This window comes from Euphorbia lathyris, chromosome 2 (genome assembly GCF_963576675.1).
Source record: "Euphorbia lathyris chromosome 2, ddEupLath1.1, whole genome shotgun sequence".
Classification (NCBI taxonomy): domain Eukaryota; kingdom Viridiplantae; phylum Streptophyta; class Magnoliopsida; order Malpighiales; family Euphorbiaceae; genus Euphorbia; species Euphorbia lathyris.
In genome coordinates, this window is record NC_088911.1 from 40,711,566 (window position 1) to 40,725,365 (window position 13,800).

General features: G+C 38.7%; 1 protein-coding gene across 1 annotated transcript; it reads right to left on the reverse strand.

Moving 5' to 3' along the window:
• Positions 1-8,461: 8,461 nt before the first annotated feature.
• LOC136217900 (kinesin-like protein KIN-8A) lies at positions 8,462-12,242 on the reverse strand. Its single transcript, XM_066004596.1, has 7 exons — positions 11,087-12,242; positions 10,600-10,873; positions 10,281-10,331; positions 10,100-10,192; positions 9,646-10,011; positions 8,889-9,566; positions 8,462-8,796 (listed from the first exon to the last, which is right to left on the reverse strand). Exons 1-7 carry the CDS (start codon positions 11,905-11,907, stop codon positions 8,743-8,745), a joined length of 2,337 nt encoding a protein of 778 aa, XP_065860668.1. The 5' UTR covers positions 11,908-12,242; the 3' UTR covers positions 8,462-8,742.
• Between the last annotated feature and the right edge of the window lie 1,558 nt (positions 12,243-13,800).

The window sequence follows — 13,800 nt, forward strand, 5'->3', positions numbered from 1 at the left end:
TGTTTCAAATGGATGTTAAGAGTGCATTCCTTAATGGAGTTATAAACGAGGAAGTTTATGTTAATCAACCTCCAGGGTTTGAGGATCCTAAGTTCCCAAACCACGTTTTTAAACTCAAAAAGGCTCTGTACGGCCTCAAACAAGCACCACGTGCTTGGTATGAGAGGCTGACCAGTTTCCTGCTGACTAGAAACTATGTCAGAGGCAAAGCTGATACAACCTTATTCATTAAGAGAAAGGGTAAAGACACCCTGCTGGCTCAAATATATGTTGATGATATTATTTTCGGTGCTACTAATGAGTCAATGTGCAAGGAATTTAGCAAGAAAATGCAGACTGAGTTTGAAATGTCAATGATGGGAGAACTCAACTTCTTCCTTGGACTTCAAATCAAACAAGGGAAAAATGGCATCTTCATCAGTCAAGCTAAATATGCCAAGGAGATATTGAAGAAATATGATCTTGAAAATTGCAAGCCAATATCTACTCCTATGGGTACTGACACTGTCCTCTGCGCTGACGAGAATGGTAAGTCGGTAGACAGCAAATTGTATCGAGGTATGATAGGCTCTCTACTTTACTTAACAGCAAGTAGACCGGACATTCAGTTCTCAGTATGCTACTGTGCTAGATATCAATCTAACCCTAAGGAATCTCATTACATAGCTGTAAAAAGAATCCTTAGATATTTGCAAAGCTCAGTGAATGCAGGTTTATGGTATCCCAACACTCATGGTTTCACACTCGTTGGATACACTGACGCTGACTACGGACGAGACAAGCTTGAACAAAAAAGCACCTCTGGAGGATGTCTCTTCTTAGGAAGCTGTCTTGTATCTTGGTTCAGCAAGAAGCAGGCGTCAGTAGCCTTATCTACCACTGAAGCTGAGTACATTGCTGTTGGACACTGTGTTGCTCAAGTCCTATGGATTAAGAAACAGCTTGAAGACTATGGTGTTCAAACAAAGACAATTGAGGTCAAATGTGACAACAAAAGTGCAATTGATCTATCCAAGAACCCAATTTAACACAGCAGGATGAAGCATGTCAGCATAAGACATCACTTCATTAGAGACCATGTACTCAAGGGTGAGATAAAGCTGACCTACGTCCCAACGGATGAGCAGCTTGCGGATATCTTCACAAAGCCACTGGCTCGTGAGCAGTTCATCATACTGAGAGAAGCCATTGGTATGTTTAATCCTCTTCAGTAAATTCCAGCTCTTAATATATATTCATGCTGAGTGAATTAAGATGCTGAGTGATCTATTATTTGCTGAGTGAATAGATGTATGCTGAGTGATTAATGCTGAATGAATGAATATCACATACTGAGCAAACATTGGCACCGAGTAGTTATCTCAAACTGAGAAATCATCCGTTTGTATAAAACTCACAACTCAGAATATAAAACGCTTAGTATTCTAAACGCTGAGTATAAGATCCGTTGCATTTAATGCTAGAGCACGCGAATAGCCACCTAGGATGACGTATGCACCGAATGTGTCATAAAAGCTAGGATCATTGTCGGTTGACAACCCCAAGGCAAAACTGACACATGGATTCGATAAGATCCACTTTTCACCGCTATAAATAATGGGTAAATCCCCATTGTTATCTCTTTACGCTTACCGAATTTTCTGGCATAAGCATTCTCTCTCTAAAAACTCTCAAAACTTCCCAATCTTTCTCTGAAACTATGACTAAGGTTTCCGTTAACATCTCTGGTGCCGGTCATCCTAAGACCAGTTCTGATGAACCTTCCAGGCAAACTACTTCGCCTGAAGCTACAAAGGTCACTACGCCGAGCAAAGGCAAAGCTGGTCAAGCCACCTCCTCTAAGGGAAAGCCGACCAAGGTCAGAACCTACACCAAAGTCTTCGCAGACGTTAGAGAGTGGAAAATAGACTTCTCACGATGGTTCTCTGAGGCCTTCGTAACAACCGAGCAACCATTCTTTGAATGGATATCGAAGAATGACTGGACCGAGCTGTTCTCCATTAGAGATCCCACTTACCCTGACCTAGTAAGGGAATTCTACCATAACTTACGGGTTGCTAACGATAACTGATAGGGGTCAAAAACCCCTATCTTTGGGTACGGTTTTAGGACGGTTTTTAGAGTTATTTGGCTAATAAGCGAGCAATTCTCGCATTTAAATGCTTTTGTGTGAGTTAGTTAGGAATTGAGAACATTCTATTTACTTTTCGTCGTTTAGGCTCGTTTTGTAATCAATTTAGGCAAATACGGCCGAAATAGCATGCGTATTAGAGTTCCGTTATCTTTTGAAGCTAATTGGTCCATCAAAAGTCGCACCAAACGAAGCGTTTGCTCAAAATAAGCGATTGACGGATCAATTTGGCTTTTGGACTAATGTTTTCTGGAGTTTTTATGCATGTGCAGGTGTGAAGTCGGACGAAAAAGGTCGCGGAACTCATCAAGCTTGGATCGAGCACGCTTCGGGTGAAAACGCTCGGCGAGCAGGGCCCCACGGGCCATTTCTGCTCGCCGAGCAGGCCCCTGGTGGCCTGCTCGCCGAGCAGCCTTTCCTGCTCGGCGAGCAGCCCTGCGGGAATTGGTCAAAAAGACCAATTCCGCCCCCACGAAGCCACGTTCGGCCCCACGTCTTCCTACACCAACTAGGACACGAAAATAGGTCAAAACGAGGCCCGAGACGCGTCTATAAATAGGAATTTTCAATTGTAAATTAAATATCTTTTACTTTTGTAATTAGCTTAGCTTCCACCTTGAGAAATCCTCTCCACCTCCTCCATATCCTTCAAACCTCCATTGAAGATACCTTCGAAGCTCCGTTCACCGAGGATTACTCAAGCTCCATCCTTAAATCCTAGAAAGACGCCTGCATTGGTAGACAGGTTCCCTGAAAGGGATTTTTCTTCTTTTATATTCTGTCTAGCCTCTGATACATGCTATGAATTCTAGGTTTATTGTAACTTCGTGACAATACATTCATCTTTGATATATAATATAGTTTTTGTTCATTCAATTGTTTTGATGTTTTAATCTTTGTCTCGCGCTTTGTCTGATTGGTTTAACTCATTCGATAATCTCAAAATTAGGTTGGCACATATTGCGAGCTGAATCTGACCTAGTCAGTGCCTATAGGATTGACGACCCTATAGAAGATTAAGCCCAAATTACTGAGCCTTAGAGCTAGTTTTGACCTTACAAGGGAATCACGAACTAGGGACTTTAGGAGGATAGGTCGGGTTAATCGCCTTGGACACAAGCGACTTAGTTTCAATTCAATTGCTTAAACATTCTATCGTTGTTATCATCGTATTCCTTCATGTTCATTCAGTTAATTGCTTTGGTAAAAGATCAATTAGGGGTAGAGTAACTTAGTTAGGCGTAGAATAACTTAGATAATTTAGTTAGAATTAGATAACTTAGCTAGGATTAGTATAATTCAACCTAGGAGTAGATTAATTAAACAAACCAAAATCAAAACCCCCTAAGCCTAGATAACATCCGAGACCGAGTAGCTTGGTACTTGCAGAAATAAATCCTGTGGACGATAACCTGGACTTAAACCAGAAATTTATTACTTGATAACGACGGGGTACACTTATCCCTCAGTGAGGATTCTCCGGAATCCGCATCAATAACCAGGACTTCCTAGTAACCGTGGTAAAGGAGAAAACAATCTTCATCAACCCTACCTACCTTGCCAATTTGCTTAAATTGAAAAATGAGGGAACAAAGATGAGGAGAACTGGTGATCATGAAGGAACTGGGTATGTAGCCACCTTCTGCAAACCCCCTAGCCATTCTGGAGAAATCTCAAGTTCATCAATGGGCCAGCACCAAAAGATGGCACACTATCTGCTGACCAATTACATCTACCCCAAGATTAATTGCACTAGCTCTGCGACAAATTTCGAGCAATGCTTCATATGGCATATGCTGACCTACAAGCCCATCAATATGCCAGTTTTCTTAATTGCTGGCTTCTAGAGGAGCACTGGAACTCTTAGGCTGGGCTCACTCATAACCAGAATCCTCAAAGACCATCAGGTTGACCTGTTCGAGGAAACTGAGGCCCAAGGCTCTGAGATCATAGCTGCTGCGCTGCGTGCCTTGAAATATGACCAACCAATTAAGAAAGGCAAAAATGCTGATGAAGCTGATGAGGAGACAACTGTCTCAAAGAAGGGCAAAAGGACAAAGGCTCCAGCTGCCCGAAAGAGGAAAGCTGTTGGGACTCCTTCAAAGAAAGTTGAGCCTCAGGCCAAGAAGCCTAAGTCAGTTGCTCAAAAAGGTCAGGAGAGACCTAAGTCAGCTGAGAAGAGAAGCAGGCAAGATGAGCCTGATACAGAGGAAAGACTGGATGCTGAGCAACCTCTGAAGAAGAAGAAGTCTTCAGAGCTGACCCCAATTGATGCTATCCCCACTGACATCATTGTTCCTGGTGATTCTCACTTCACACAGTGTCAAGGAACTGAAGCTGAGCATCAAGAAGATGATGTGGAACTGGATGATCACTTCATCACTCAGGTGGAAGAAGAATTAGATAACTCAGATCAGGATGATGAGGAAGAAGAAGACAACGATCAGGATGACGCTGAGGAAACAGCGAGTGAAGAGGAAGCTGCTGACCCAACTAACACTGAGTTGGATGCAGATAAAGTACAAGTACAAGCTAATCAGCCCGATGCTGATCAAGAAGAAACCTCTCCTTCTCACTCAGGAGAATCTATCCAAGCTGATCCCACTCCTCCTCGTAGAAGAAGATTAGTAAAGGCAAGTCAGAAAACAGTCATCGATCTCCCTGTTCAAAAGCCGACTAAAGATCCTAACCTGAGTAGTTTATATATGATGCTGAGTATTTAATTATTATGTATCTTCAATTACATCAACTGTGTTTACTGTCTATAATACTTGTTGATTGTATCCCATGCTGATCAAATGTTTGACATTGACCTGTATGCTTATAAAACACTGTCTAATAAGACCCATTGAACAAAACAATTACTCAGCGCTCTCTGAATGATAAACCTTCCGCTTAATACTGGGTAAAATAGAATATGTTCCATGAGCTGACCTATATCTGAAAACTGACCTTAGACCTACTCGATTAAACCTTAGAATGTTTAGAGTTAAAACTAAGTCAGTAGCTCAACCCTGATGGGGGAGTTTGCTAAGTAATAATAGGTCAACTATCATGGGGGAGCTCAATACTGAGTTCCTCGCTGAATAGTTTTGCCAACATCAAAATGGGGGAATTTGTTGAAACACCTTTCCACATGATTTTGATTTGACAAAATTATCTAAGTAAAATTAAATATATTCTAAACACACTAAGTTTAAATGCTTTGATTTATTTAACTAATATGTTTGTTCAATGTTGAGTTAAATTGTTTATAAGACATAAAGACTAAAAGTCTTAAAGCCCAATACGGAAGTCAAAGCCCAAGTCAAATAGATGAAGACAACTCGGCCCGCGTGTGCAAAACGATGTCGTTATGATCAAAACGCAACTCAGCAAGAGAAGGATCTAGAAGACCTTCATTGAACAACTTCAGAGTGAAGCTGCTGAGTTGAATCGACAAAGAGTACAAGACAGCAGCTGAGCAAGAACAACTTCCAGACAAAGTGTTTCCACTTTGGGTAAAGTTCAGAAGACACAGGACGCTGTCTAGTTGACCTTACCATAAATGGAGAGACATTCTGCCAAGCTGACTAAAAGCTCCTCTACACTGACCGATGACAGAAGATACTGAAATCTGATTAGCCGAGAGCTCTGAGCAAAACTGAGTGACAACGACAGGAAGCCGTTTCCCTCCAACGGTTATTTTGAAATTCGAAATGACTGATGTCTCAGACGTCTCTATAAATAGTGCCCTTCATATGCTTCATTGTAACACACAGAACATTATCAAGCCATTACGCTGACCAAAATTCTACTCAAGTTCTGTGAAGAAAAGCAAAAGCAAATTCTTACACCAAATTATATATCTTTCGTGTAAAAGTCTAGAGTGATTATCTAATCATCTAAGGTGTCTTAGCAATTGTTGTTTAGGACAAATCTTTATCATTTCTAGAGATTAGAAAGGAGAGGCTGAGTACTCGGTTATAGTACTCAGCGAGAGATTAGGAGTGAGTAGAGCTATAGAGGAAGGTACTCTTGTTATACTCAGCTTCTAAGTTGTAAAAGGTTTGATGCTCTACCGTTAAAGAGCTCAGTAGAGAATTCTAAAGCTCGGAACGTGTTCCGGGGACAGGACGTAGGCTTAGAGGCCGAACCTGGATAAATCTGCTGAGTAACATCTTTCTAACCTTAAACTCCTTCATATATATATTGATTGCTTAAACAAAACTGACCAAGTAAAGAGGTCACGCTGAGTTGTGTGCATTGAGTATCTGAGTTCAGGAATAGACTCAAGTTCTATCTCCTGACTCAAAGAAAGAAGCTGACTTAGTCACCAGTTGACTAAGCTAGTGTCTTAATTAACTCAGCGCGCTGTGTAATCCTTTTTCAAAGAAAAAGAAGTCAGCCTTAACGTACTAAAATTTTAAATAGTTCATATCCCCCCCTTGGAACTAACTTGTTACGTTATAAGGGACCAACAACGCATTCGACCTTCTTGAAGAGAGGTGAATGTCTTCCTAAGGGTGGAACCTTATGAACACTTTGGGATTCGAGATAGCCTGTAGTGTGTGCCCCTTATATGTAGAGGTTTGATATACATAGGGACCTTTCGGGGCGGATTACCGACAAACGCATCGATAGGTCGCGTATAAAGGGATAGACCCCTTCGATATCGGTTGGCTCTGTATATCCCTTAATTTCCTGGTGATTCTACAATTGAATTTATGGATCAACTCTTGAGGGACAAGGAATTGGCCCTTTAATTTATGAAGTTTTAGCTATTGAGGGCTCATCCTAGGATGAAGCAACAGACAGACTCTCACAGAGTTGACAAGCAGTTTAGTATTAGTGACTGGCTATTTGTCAAGCTACAACCTTACAAGCAGCATATCATAGTCCAACATTCTAGTGAAAAATCATCTCCCTTGTTTTATGGCCCCTAACATGTGGAAGATAAGGTGGGTCAAGCAACTTACAGACTCGTATTACCTTCAAGCTTCTTTATCCATCATGTGTTTCATGTCTCCCAACTCAAGAAGAAGGTTTCAATCAAGTTGTAGGGTTTTAACACTTTTGCATGGCCCTGAGGTGCATCTGCCAACTCCTATTGTTGTGCTGGATATAAAAATGGTGAAACAAGGAAATCAAGCCGGTACTAAATTGTTGATTCAATGGTTGGGGGAGGGGAAGACCAGAAAATGCTACTTGGGAGTTTGCCTTTGACATCAAGAAGTGGTTTCCTACCGTGAACCTTGATGTCAATATTTTAAGGGGTATAAATTGATATGTATTAGATTTTATAATTGTCATTTTGCTTATTAGAGCTACATTTTGTTATTTTTGTTAGTTAGCTAGTAGTGACTAGGAAGCTAACTATCTTAATCCTCCTTGCTTTCTCCCTATAGTTTCTAAAACTCAAGTTGGTATCATAAGTCTAGCTCTGCTACTACTAATAATGACTCATTTATTCTTTTTAACTTACTTATAGCTACTACTAATAATGACTTATTTATTCTTTTTAACTTACTTAAAATGACATTAGCTCTTCGAATTGCATAAAGAAATGCATGTTTCAATTTATTTAAATATTTCACTTGCTCCGTCACATAGGACCAATTAGTCAATTTAAAAATTGGATGAGTTATTAGAATCTTTTGAACAAATACAAAGGCTAACAATATATTAGGCCCAATCATATATTTCATATTGGAATTTTATTCTATTAATTGTATCATACAAGCCCACCATTGAAACATGACCTGGAAAACACAACATTTTACAGTGAAATGCAAATAACAAATATGCAACATTAAACATTACTAACATTAGCATTTTGTTCATATCTCCTTAGCATAAAATAAACTAACAAGATCCAGAATAATAATTAACTTTGCAATGAATGGAAAAATGAATAACAAACTAAACAGAAGCTGCTGAGCTTTTCAGAAGTGAATCAAAACTCACTTGAACTTGCCAAAGATAGCACAAGTCACATTGAGCTAAACATAGTTTTACATCCAATACTCAATAGTTTTACAGCAGGTGGAAGAAGCATAAGTTCCAAACAATTAAACTAATACTCTAAGATAGTTCTGCAACAAGAAATTTAAATTTGATAAAAATCCATGGGATGCTTGACCTTTTGATGGATGATTACAAGTTCTCAGTGAATAGCATAAAGTCGGTCTCAAGGGAACTGATAAGAAACATGGTCCAGGAATCAATTTCCCAAAATCAACAAGTTAGACCTATCTACAATGGCAATAAAAATCAACTTATGGACTGAAAATTGCAAAGGAACTGGTAAGGAACATAGCTCAGAAACCTGAAACCATATGAATAAACCCCTGAAGGAAGGAAAAATAAGCATTAAACATATGTTGTGTTAGTGGAGCTTCTCAATAGCAAGATCAAATTACAGAAGACAAAATGAATGAATAAATACCCATTGTTGTGAAATATGTACTAATGAATGGAACAAGTCAATTTCAGGAAAAGAAATCAACATAACAACTGTAAATCAGCTGTAACAGAAGCATGTCTCAGGAAGGATTAGAAAAAAAACCCTGAAGGACACTGTTATCTATCTTTGTCTTTTTACTCTCTTTTTTTTAATCTCTTTTGCATTGCTAACTCTTCTTGCCTACTTCAAAGTTTGAGGGTCTTTGACGAGCAAAACCTGGCTGAATTATGTAATCAAAGATGGACGCATCAGTCGCAAAACAGAAGATAGAAACAAAATGATATGAACATTAGAGAGAAAAGGTGAGTTTACCTGAAGAAGCATGGAGGGAGCAGCAACAGCAGCCTCTGCAGCTACATGGCTTCTGGTTTTTCTAACTGTAGCAGCTGAAGGGCTGTTGGCTGTTGTTATGTCCCAAAAGCTTCGTTTCTTTGCAGTTGCAGCTGGTGACTTAAACCGGTGACTCGGACTCTTCAATTCACCAACATTTGACTCCTTTGGTCTAATGTTAGATCTAGCCACCACTCTCTTTGCTCCTTCTACTGCAACTACTTGTAACCCTTTCTCACTCTTTCGTGAAAGTTCACGAATTCGGTCATCTTTCTGCTTTATTTGCGAAGCATGATCCTTCTTCATTCTCTCAATCTCGGCCTCTAATGCCTTCACTGTCCGCTGAAGCTCTTTAACTACTTCATCTCCTTCCTTTCTCCTGGATTCAGGCGTGAAACAATTCCTACCTAAGAAGGAAGTCTTTGTTTTTCTTTTTTCATTTGGTTGGCCAGATGTTGGAGGAGTCAATAGAGACGAAACAGAAGGTGGCGTAGGGGAAGCATGTGCAGCCATGGCTTGTGCTTGGACTGTTAGTAGTTTCTGCTGCTGACGAGCTAATTGTACTCTCAGTTCACGGTTCTCTTTCTGGAGTTCAAGTACTAGTTTGGCCTGTTCTACATCAGGTTCTGGTAATTGTACTTCCACGTTAGCTTCACAGGCCTGCAAAAATCAATTCCCATATGAATACTACAACAATGGCTACAAAAACTCTCAAATAAGAAGCTAAAAAAGTTTCCACCTTTGTCCTGATTTCCTTGGCTCTATCAGCCCAATGCAAGGTGTTTTGAGTTTCACCAAATGAGAGATTGCTTGGACTGATATTAGCTATCATTACAGTGTTGCAAACGCCTCCTAACGAGTCCTTGAGCAGCTGAGTAAGCTTCGAGTTCCGGTATGGTATATGCTTTTTACCTTCTACAAGGGCATTAATGCAGCTGCTCAATGCAAGTAGTGACCGGTTTATGTTGGCACCCTCAAGTGATCTAAGTGTCCTCTGATCAGTTGCTAAGGCTCTTTCTGACCCTGCAAGATCAATCAGTGAGAGCTTCCCTATTCTATTCTCAACACTTTGGAAAGCATCCTTAACTCGGTATTCGACAACAACCTGAAACAACAATAACATATCTTTCAAGAACTAAAACCATTGTGCAAATAGATTTTCTTACATCAATGATAAGGAAGAGAACCATTACCTGTAGAATAGCATGTGATCTTGAAGAGGTTTCATTGGCACGCGTTGGCTCAGTGGTTCGGTTTTGATTACCTCTTTGCAGCAATGCCATTACCTGACACAACACAGATTAAAATGTCACTACTTCCTTATCAAAACATTAATAACATTCAAATTTAGCATTTGTGGAAGTGGGGAATTACTTCATCAGTAGAATAAGCTCTGTACTGAGTGAGGCCAGCTGCTATAATTCCCTGTTACATTGAAGTTATTGTCATTATACATCAACTCTATATAGAACTATAATCCCTCTCTTCTACAAGGGAAAGAAGCAAAAGCAACAGAAATTTTGAGGAATTAAATGAATGTTGAGTAGAACTATCAATTTCTGAGACAACTCGACTTACACGACCTATTTGACACAATAATCATGTTTGTTCCATTTATATCATATACAATAGTTTGGAATATATAGATCATATAACATGATAATGAAACGACTAAAGTAGAGAAGAGGCGGACCTGTTTATCCTCTCTAAGCACTAGAGGCCTTCCAGGAGAGAGCAAATCTCTGACAGTTTCGTTGTAAACCTCGAGATAACAAAGATGAACCACGTGATTTCCATCAAAGCTTCTCTGTCTAACCTTGCTGAAAAGATCCTTAATGGCCAAAACCATCACTCCAGGATTCTCTAATGTGCCAAGCATTGTATAAGTTTTACCAGCACCTGTAGCACCATAGCAGAACACTGATCCATTCCTTCCTTGCATCACTGCTTCCACAAGTTCTGCTGTCCTGAAATTCATTTCATTTGCCAATATTTAACATCAATATTCTACTGGAAAATGCTATACATCATAATTCACATAGCTAGTCAGTGACTACATTATTAAAACATCAATTTCTCATCAACCAAACACATCATCAACCAAATTGCAACATAATGAAAAATTACAGCACAACAATTAAAAATATATGCAAATTAAAACATAATTCATAGAGACTCACGTGGTAGAGTAAACTTCATGTTGAGAAGTAGAATCTGGAAATGAAGCATCAAAAGTGAAATGGCGGCCCCGGAGCCTTTTTAGCCTGAGATAATCATTCTCAGTGGCAAACTCAGACAAATAGACATCTTTCCTATTCACAATCCTCACACAGCATCGCGAACCAGACTCCTTCTCCTTCTTCGAAATTGGCCTAAGTCTAACAAATACTGAAATCCGGCTTCCACTAACCTCATTTTTCTCCGAAACAGCCTGCAATTTTTCTATTTCTTGCACATTTTTACTCCCAAGAAACCCTCTTGGCTCCGTTTGTGGCACTCCATTTCCCAATGAAAGCTTTCTCGCAACCGTGGTGGAAATGCTCGTCCTTCTCGCACATGAGGCAATCCCGATTACACGATCTGGACCCATCAAATGATTCTCCTTAGCATCATCAATAGATGGCTGAGGCAGCACATATGTTTTTGTGACAGTACAATTAGGCTTCAAATTGGTGTTCTCTCTCATTACATTTTCTTGCTCTGAGCAATTAGTTTCTTTGATTGCTTTATTGCACGAACTGAGAAGATCCACGCTTGGATGAGAGGAAAATCGATTGTCCTCGGATTTTGGGGACGAGTGCCTCAGAGCTAAAGAAGCTTTCTTTTGCTGCTCATATAATTGAGTTAAAGCTTTCATCCGCTCTTTCAATCCGTGATGAGGGTTTCTGAATTGAGTGCTAGGGTTTCTTTCTTCTTGACCTGATCTTGTTCTTGTGGCTTGCTCTGGATTTGGGCCATTGTGTTCTTGATTGTTGACTTTGGACCTGGTTGATACTGGCATTCTAAAATTTTCTCGCTATCCAAACATGCCCAGAAGGTTATAATATTTTTTCTCTCCAACCCAGTGGGAGTGACTTCTCAAACTTCGAAAAAGTTCTAAAAAAAATTCAAACTTCGAACTATGAAGAGAAGGAAGACGAAGATTGGGACTTTGGAATTTAATTGAGAGATAAACTGAGCTGCTGGATTTGGAGGCAGATCTGACGGTTGGTAGTGAAGCAGGGAAGGGAAGGTCCTATTTTGAAGTAAAGATTCTATTGTCAATGCACTCTTTGCTTCTGGCACTCTGCTAAAATCGAATTCGCGAGTCAAAGAGATTCAAATCTCATATTGAAGAGACTGGAAAAAGTAATTGTTGGAGCGCTGATAGTGTTAATTTTTGAAACGAGGGTTTTGAAAATAGTTGTTTACAACGGTCAAATTCTTGTCAGCCAATAAACTATTGGCTAAAGGATGCTGTGGGGTCCATAAAAATTCATTTTAATAATGTCAAATTAAAGTAAGATCCTTTAAATTCTCTAAATTTATAAAGTGTCTTTTAATTTTTTTTTTTTTTTTCCCGACTTAAGTAAGGTTTTATTCCTTACTTTTCTTGTTGTACATGATGTTTTCGTATCTATAAAATGATGTATGCATTTTTATATATAAAAAACTTATTTAAAATATTCTATTTGTTATTTGAATTTTCTTAAGGTGATTTTTTTTATAGGATCTTAAGATGATTTATTGACAGTACTGAACTTGTTTAAAACGTATAAATTTCAATTTTTTATACCAAAATTTAAAATTTAAAAATCTAATTCATGAAATTATTAAAATAAATTAATTTTCTATCTTTTATATATTTTTTTATATTTTTATAAATTTAAAAACTTAATCATTATATTTTAAATAAATTTATATAGTAAATGAAACACAATAAATTAAAAGAGTCAATTAAATTTTTTGAATTTTGATTAAATTTAAGGTCAACTAATGTATTAAACCTCAAAGTTAAATAGAAAAGGAATGTAGTGAAAACGAGTGAAGTGATTCTAGACCGTTGACAACATAATAATCACACAAATCATGTGATTTCGGAATCCCGTGGTATTATTAATTGGCTCATTTCCAAAAAATGAAATGGTAGTATAAAATAGGATAATTTCTCATGTCATATGGATCGGTAATTAATAATTAGTAAATTGAATGCTTTTGCTTTACTTTCACTTAAAAATAATAATAATAATAAGGTAAGTTGTGAATGATGACAAGCATTAGTTTGACGCCATCAAACAAATTTTTTCTCACTTTTTCCTAAAAGAGCCCGGGCTGTTTGGTAATTGATTTCATGAGCTTGATTAGCTTTTTACTTAAAACGGACGAATGTTAGGTGTTTGGTTAGTGATCTTCTGTTTATCTTTTACCTCTGAAAAGTAATCTTTTATAAAAGTATAGAATCTATGTCTTTTTCGGAAAAACAATGGGATTGGAAGATTAAAGAATGATATGGGGGGTTGGGCTACGGGTGATGATCAGATTGCGGATGTTGTAATAAAGTACTATAAAGAGTTGTTTTCCAGTGGTGTCCAAAGAGGGATTGATAGTTTCATTCAAGCGGTTGACAGTAAGATACAGGCCCCCCCATGCTGAGATGCTAGTTGGCCCGATTACAGACGAGGAGATTCGGAATGCTGCTTTCCAGATACATCCAGATAAAGCTCCTGGACCTGACGGTATGCCCTCACTTTTCTATCAATCTTTTTGGGATATTGTTGGGAATGATGTGATTAAACTGACAAAAAGCTTTTTCAATACGGGAATGATGCCCTTGAATTTAAACCACACCTTTGTAACTCTTATCCCAAAAGTAAACAAACCGGAGAGGGTGCAGGACCTTAGACCAATCAGCTTG